We start from the raw sequence: 6964 nt of genomic DNA on the forward strand, positions 1-6964 counted from the left end.
GATTTGTTCTTTGATCCATTCATTCTTAAGGAATATTTCATTTCCAATAAACTTTTAATCTACGCTTCCACAACCCTTTATTAATATAATTGTATTGCATCATAGTCTGAAAGGGGTGAATATAATATATTTTTTCTTCTGCATTTGTTTGGAAATATTTTATGGTCCAACATATGGCTATTTTTATGAAGGTACCATGTTCAGCTGAGCAAAAAGAATATTCATTTTTATTCCTATTCAGTTCTCTCCAGAATTCTGGAGATTTTCTAAGATTCTATTCTAAGAATCTTTTCTAAGATTCTATTCATCTCCCTGACAAATTTTTTTTTCTGTATGTTTGTTTTATGGTTGGGTTTATCTAGCTCTGTGAGGACATAGCTGAAGGTAAAACTATAGTTTTACTGTCCATTCCCCCCTGATGACAGGAAGTGATACTGCCACTCAGAGTGTCTAGACCTGTAACCCAGATATGGGTAGGAGAAATTGATTTGCCAAACAACATCTAGTCCTGCATCTAATGCTAGCACAGGGATCCCATCATTTCTTTCTGGGAAGTTACCAGGTCCCTTTATTGTCTTGGGCTTGAGAGCTCATAAAGTTGTTGCTGTTTCTGTCATCACCACCTAGTCTCATCACTAGTGTTTCATTCACATGGGCTCCAGAACAGCATGTATATCCATTTCATAGATTTCTTTTAAATCTCTCAGATTGTTTTGGGCTGGAAGGATGTCTCATTCTTAACTTGTGTTGGCTCTGTCATTCTATAAGTTGATTTGAAGCATTGTTTTAAAGTTGTTTGGAGGGAAATGTTGGGAGAGCTTTGGTGAAAGCTTCTCTACTCTACCATCTTGGCTCTATTCCTTGGTTTATCCTTAACATAACTCTATGATGTAGCTGCTTTTATTATAATCATTTTGCAAATAAAGAAACTGAGACATACTGAGGTTAAATGACTTTCACAGAGTCATACAGTAAATGAGGCTAGATTTGAATTCAGGTCTGTCTCCAGGTCCACACACTTTTGAAGTGCCTTCCAATGAAAGTGTCAGAATAACATTATCGGAAATCACATTTACAAACCACCCTGCTGTGAAACAAACTATGAAGCCTATGATTTCCCTATTATCTATTTTCCATTTAAATAAGATTATATCTGATTTTATTTGTTGTTGTTCCTGTTTTTACTTTCTCAGGACCATAATTGTCCTAAACAATTTAAAACATTTACCACTGTTATTGGCTCATCTAATACAGTTCTAAGTAAATATAATTTTTTCTCATTTCTAAATTATAAGACATAAATAAACAGAAACATTCAATGAATTAACTAAAAGTACCCAAGGAAATTGTGAAGGCCTTCTGGTCCTTCTCTAATGAGTAAAGGGCCTACTGCAGAATAAAAATCTTTTTTTCTTAACAATTTAGATTACAAATCAGTAGAAGGTTTTATCATATTCATTGGTATTAGCCAAGGCATGGAAAAACACTGATTAGTCCATAAAGAAGGAAAACTCCTATAGGTCAAGAGAGTTTCTGAATATGAAACATTTCCCAAAGGCATCTATTGTACAGATAACAAATACTAGGTTTACAAATGATAAGCCCTCAGCCTTGAGGAAAACTTCCTATGTTTCAGGGAAGTGGAGAGTCTTCCTAATTTGCTAAGATGATAATGGCCTCAAGATCAGGGATAGAGTGTTTTCCAAAATTATCTATTCACCTTGCATAAAGATTATATTAGTTCTGATTGCTTGTTTGAAGAAATGAAGTTTTATTCTAAAATGGCATTACTCATGTCAAGATAAGAAAAATTCAATGACTTTTTTCTTTGTCACAATAGACCTTGCCTTCTGAAGTTTGCTCACTCTCCTTAGGAGCCACCTTCCCATCACCTGGTTGGCTTCCTGATACTTGCCACACAATCCTATAATGCAGATTTTTAAAAGGGATAGGAGGATAGAAATCTTTCCATGACAACTATCTAGAGTATGTACTGATAGCAGGTATAACTCACTGGCCCTTTTAAATGAAACACTAAAGAGAAGAATAAAAAGGCTATAGACTGATGACTCTGGTTCTTAAAGTCATCTCAATAATTGGAAATCATCCATCGAACCTCAAGACTTCATGTGTATCATACGTTCAAATACACTATTTCTAAAGTTATCACAAAGAGTCTGCAAGAGTCAGTTGGGAGTTTAAGCCTTAGACACAGCCCTGTAAAGCACTTGGATCAATACTGCTGGGGTCTTTGTGGTATGGATAACCTGTTGGGCTTTGTTTTTAACCTACAATAAGTAGATTGGAAATTCCAAAGTGTGGCATAAAAATGATTTGCATATGGAATGGTTGAAACTGACATTTCTCTGGAAGAATAGCATTTCTTGAAATCCATGCTTTACCCACACTATCTTACAATCCAAGCAGTTGTTCTGATAAAACTGTGAATGAGTGGATTTTTAAAAGAAATATAGAATGGAAGTTCATCATGCAAACCAAAGCCAAAATATAACAAAATCCTGACAAATAAGGAATATGTGTGTGTGTGGGGGGAAGCAATTCACCAATTTGAGTATCTGTTTTCTCATGCATTTCTATTATTTAGTACAAATTAACTCACTAGTATTATTTGCAGAAGTAAATTTAATTTGAATATTACATATTGGTCCTAATTAATGAGGGATTACTTTGGGATAGTGTATCAAAATCATGTCCCAGGGAAGGAAAACATTCTTCTAGGGCTCAACTTTTCAAGATTAAATCCACATGAGCTAAACTATTTCTTCAAGAACATGATGCAGATTAGGAATGCTTTGGATTTTGGCAATATTATGTCATTAATCTCTGATATTTTCCAAGATGATCTCTGATTTTCCTGCTACTTTTCTTCTCAGAGTGGGAGAAAGCCCTCCTATTGCCTTTTTGTGTCATTAAGTAGCAGGGTCAAATTCTTTTCAGTTAGAACCTTAGCCAATATAGCTTGGCTCTGGTTTTGTTCAAATGATTGCTTGGTTTTTGACTTATTAAACTTGTAATGCGGGGAAAGAGGTTAATTTATATAAAGGTTGGACTCGATTATTTCAGAGTGTTGTCTCCAGGAATTTATATTAATTCCAAAGAGATTTATTTATAATTTATTTACAAAATGTAGAGTGAAGTAAGGAAAATCATAGAGAGGATAAGGTAATATATCTAGCCTAAACACTAAGTAATTTACTTCTGGCCCCTAGCCCAACCCCAGGCAGGGAGAGTTGGTTCTTAGCTTGCCTTGGCAAAGCTGAGTATCTGGGGGAAAACTCTCTCAAAAGACTAGTCTCTCCTGAGGCTAGTTTCTTCAGAAAATATCCAGTAAAGGAGTTAGCTCTTTCACTCACCATGTGTCAGTCCAATAGTCTTATCAGGAACAGGGTCTCAGATCCAGTCAGCAGATTTCTCCTTCAGCCTCCACTCCAAAGAATGAAGAAGTCTCTCTCACAGGAAGTGACCACTCCTTTTAAAGATGCTTCTTTCACATCACTTACTGTGTCTTCCTCCACTTTTTACATGGACAAATCATAGTCAAAAACCTTGCTTAGGACTGCTCAGGAGGTAGTCAGTTGATTCTGATTTGTCACCCACTATTGCACACATGGGTCAAAGACCTCCCACTTAATGATTAAGTGGGATATTTACACTTTTGATGATTAGGTCTAAAAAATGGTCAGATCTTCCCACTCAACTTTAAGTAGAGTATTCTAAAAATAGGTAGGGGTTACAATTTTAATCTTCACAATTAGGAAGAGTTAATTTTAATCTTCATAAACTATAACCTCATTTTCTAGCTTCTAATGTCCTTTGTTTATATTGTCATTCAATTTTAAAAATTAAGAATAGGGGTAGTTATGAGTATTATGGAGGTAGCAGCATAATGTGGTGGGAATAGTACCAGTCCAAGAATGGGGAGAACAGGCCCCTTGACTTTGGGCAAGTCACATTTGTATGCTGGGCTACAGTTTTTTGTCTGTAAAATCAGAGGTTCAGATCAGAAGATTTTAAGGCACCTTTCATATTCAATATTTTTTTATTTCAATGTCCTATCTGATCCCCCATAATCTCCAAAGCCTTGAAAATTGCTTTTCTATGAACCTTAGCTGTTGGTAAAGAATACATAAGACCCTTTAGAGAAAGTTTAAGGTGGAAGTTGGGGAAGGTAAAGTCCTGACAGACTAAAGAAGTGTACCAATAGCTGAAAGAAATAATATATCTTCCAGATGACAAACCTTTGAATTCTTGAACACAACTATCATATCTCCCCTCATTCTCCTCTGGGATAAAAATATCAATTCCTTTCCACTTATCCTCAGATGACATTATTTCAGGGCCCCTCATTCTCCTAACTCTGTATGCTATAAAGTTTATCAAACTAATTAAAAATGTGGCATAAAAACTTTACACAAGAAATGATTGCAAGAAGTATGAGATACCACCTTTCCCCTGAAGATGAGTCTATCTTAATGAAGTCCAAGGACTTGTTTACATTTTGCTTACCACACTGCTAATTCACATTTAATTTGTAGTTCACTAAAACCACCAGCTCTTTTTTTAAGCAAATTTCTCAATAGTCATTCTATCCCATCTTTAACTCAGAAAGTTGATTTTTTTCAATCCAAGTGAAGACTTTACATTTACCCTTATTAAATTTTATCTCATTAATGAGTCAGCCAAATACTTACTACAATCTGTCTATATAGTTTTCTAGTTATATGCATATCTATATCTATCCCTCTATCATCTCTATATACATATTTTTCTTTATATTTTACGTATAAGTCTATTTACAGACATGCACATAATTGTTCACCCAAAGGGTCTGTCATCTAGTGTGTGACCTGTCCCTCCCAGCTTGGTTTCATTGGAAAATTTGATGAACAAATGCTGTGTTTTAGCTAAGACATTGATAAAATTTACTGTTGTACAGAATAGCTAGTTAACTACTTTGGCTACTTTCTTCCAAGTGGACCTTGAACCTCTGAGCCTGAACTTTTAAATCAGTTCTGAAACCAATATGTTGTCATCTAAGCCAGTCTCATTTTTTCCTCATTAGAAATTATATTTTATCAACCATTTTGCCAAAATCTATGTAAACTGAGTATAGTTTCTTTAATCTATTAGCTTGGTAACTATAACAGAAAACAAACTGAAGTAGGTTCACTCCAGTTTACTCTTGACGAAACCACATGAGATCTTCAAAATTCCTATTAGTCCTATCACATAGATGCTGTTCGGGATCTTGTCCCTGGGCTCTCGCGAGAATTAAAAACAAACACCTTCCCTGGTTGCCTCAGTGCGTGGGCGAGGCAAGAAGATGTGGCGTGCAACCACTCGCTGCCTGGCAGCCACACCTGCGCAGAGCTGGGCACTCCTCGGGCCTGGTATAGGCCGACGGAAAACTCAGAGCGGCCCTGAGCAGGACAGGGTTCCTTCTCGACATCGTATCTCCAAGCGTAGCGGAGCCATTAGGCCTCGGCCTACACAAATGCCCTTTGGCCTTCTCAGGGTATTTTTTGTTGTGTTTACTTTTTCCTGTTTTGGGACTTTAATAAGCCAGCACATTGCCTCCCTACTTAAGTACTTCAACGTTTTTGACCCAGAGGATGATGATGATGATGATTGGTAAGGGACTTGGAAGACTGCATGGACTTATGGATCTCCTCCAGTGCTGAAACCCTTCCCTCCTCCTCTGACTGCTGAGGGGCAGAGTACAAACCCCAACCCCAATTGCATTTCCCCATGGCCCATAGTTTGGAGGGCTGTTCCTAACCTCTGTCCTTGCTCCTGTGAAATTGCTGCCTTTAGAGAAACCAGACACATAAAATTAGGAATAAATCATTGTGTGGCTGATGCCGTGACATGGTTTGCTTCATGTGTGGGTGATCTCTGAGGAAAGGCTTTCCAGGGTAAAATGTCTATGAGAGGCAGCTGTACGGAGCTGATATAAAGGCATAGGCTCTACCTTGAGGGCCTTGAATGCAGTAATTCTAATACCACAGAGTGGGGTGGCCCTCTGTAGAGTAGGCTGGGGTCCTAGCTAAACTGATCTTATTTGGAACCCATGTCCCACTCCTCCCTGCAGAAAGATAAGATAAAAAATAATAAAATATCCTACAAGATGATGAGCCTTGGAGACTACTAAAAAAAGAAGAAGCAGTCAATGGTAGGATAGTGGCAAGAGAACTGACTTTAGAATCCCAGGAGTGGGCTAGCATTCTGCTTCTGCTGTTTCCTCTTAGGTCACCTTGAAATCTTGTGACCTTTCACTTCTTTATGCTTCAATATCTTTATCTACAAAATGTGGCGATTGAATTTATGCTCTACTTATGCTCCAGACCAGAATCCTGATTTTTCTAATTCAGCTGAAACTAGGAGGAGGTCAGCCACTGGGAGAATGAGACATAATAGAGTAGAATGAAGAACATTTTCTTTTGATATTTTTTGCATCAGTTTTCTTTAAAGTTTTTCTTTTTCTTTTTTTTTCTCTCTCTCTCAAACTTTTTTCTCACCCTGGAAATCAGGACCATATTTGTCTTAGACAGAGGAGGCAAATTTGGTAGGATACCTTTTTATTTTTTTAAACAGTGATGTTAGTTAATTATTTTTCACTTTTAAATCCATCTTGGCCTCTCCATAATATGTTTTTTTTTTTTTGGTATCTTTTCATTTGTCTTAAGAGAGTACTCTGTGTGCCATCTTTAGCACCCATGCCATAGGTTCACCATCACTCCCCTTTCTCATGATGTACCTGGATTCTGTTCACTTTATCAAAGGCATACTTCTGTCCCTGTCTTCTGCTGTGGGAGACTGCTTAACAATTTGCTTTTCACTTGCTCTGCCTTGTTTCTGTTCAAGGCTACCTCAAGCTTTTGGAAGTCTTCTGATGATATCCTGTGACATTTTTTTTACTAACTTTGGATTTCTCTATTATTAT

General features: G+C 37.0%; 1 protein-coding gene across 1 annotated transcript; it reads left to right on the top strand.

The window, feature by feature from the left end:
* The first annotated feature begins 5344 nt into the window (after positions 1-5344).
* On the top strand, positions 5345-5656 carry LOC107649227 (essential MCU regulator, mitochondrial-like). The gene has a single exon (XM_056803819.1). The coding sequence runs from the start codon at positions 5345-5347 to the stop codon at positions 5654-5656; it is 312 nt and encodes a 103-aa protein (XP_056659797.1).
* Positions 5657-6964: the final 1308 nt, after the last annotated feature.

The sequence above is a fragment of the Monodelphis domestica genome, chromosome 6 (assembly GCF_027887165.1).
Source record: "Monodelphis domestica isolate mMonDom1 chromosome 6, mMonDom1.pri, whole genome shotgun sequence".
Lineage (NCBI taxonomy): Eukaryota > Metazoa > Chordata > Mammalia > Didelphimorphia > Didelphidae > Monodelphis > Monodelphis domestica.

Coding starts and splice junctions, on each gene's coding strand:
- LOC107649227 (XM_056803819.1), top strand. CDS start 5,345: ATGTGGCGTGCAACCACTCGCTGCCTGGCAGCCACACCTGCGCAGAGC.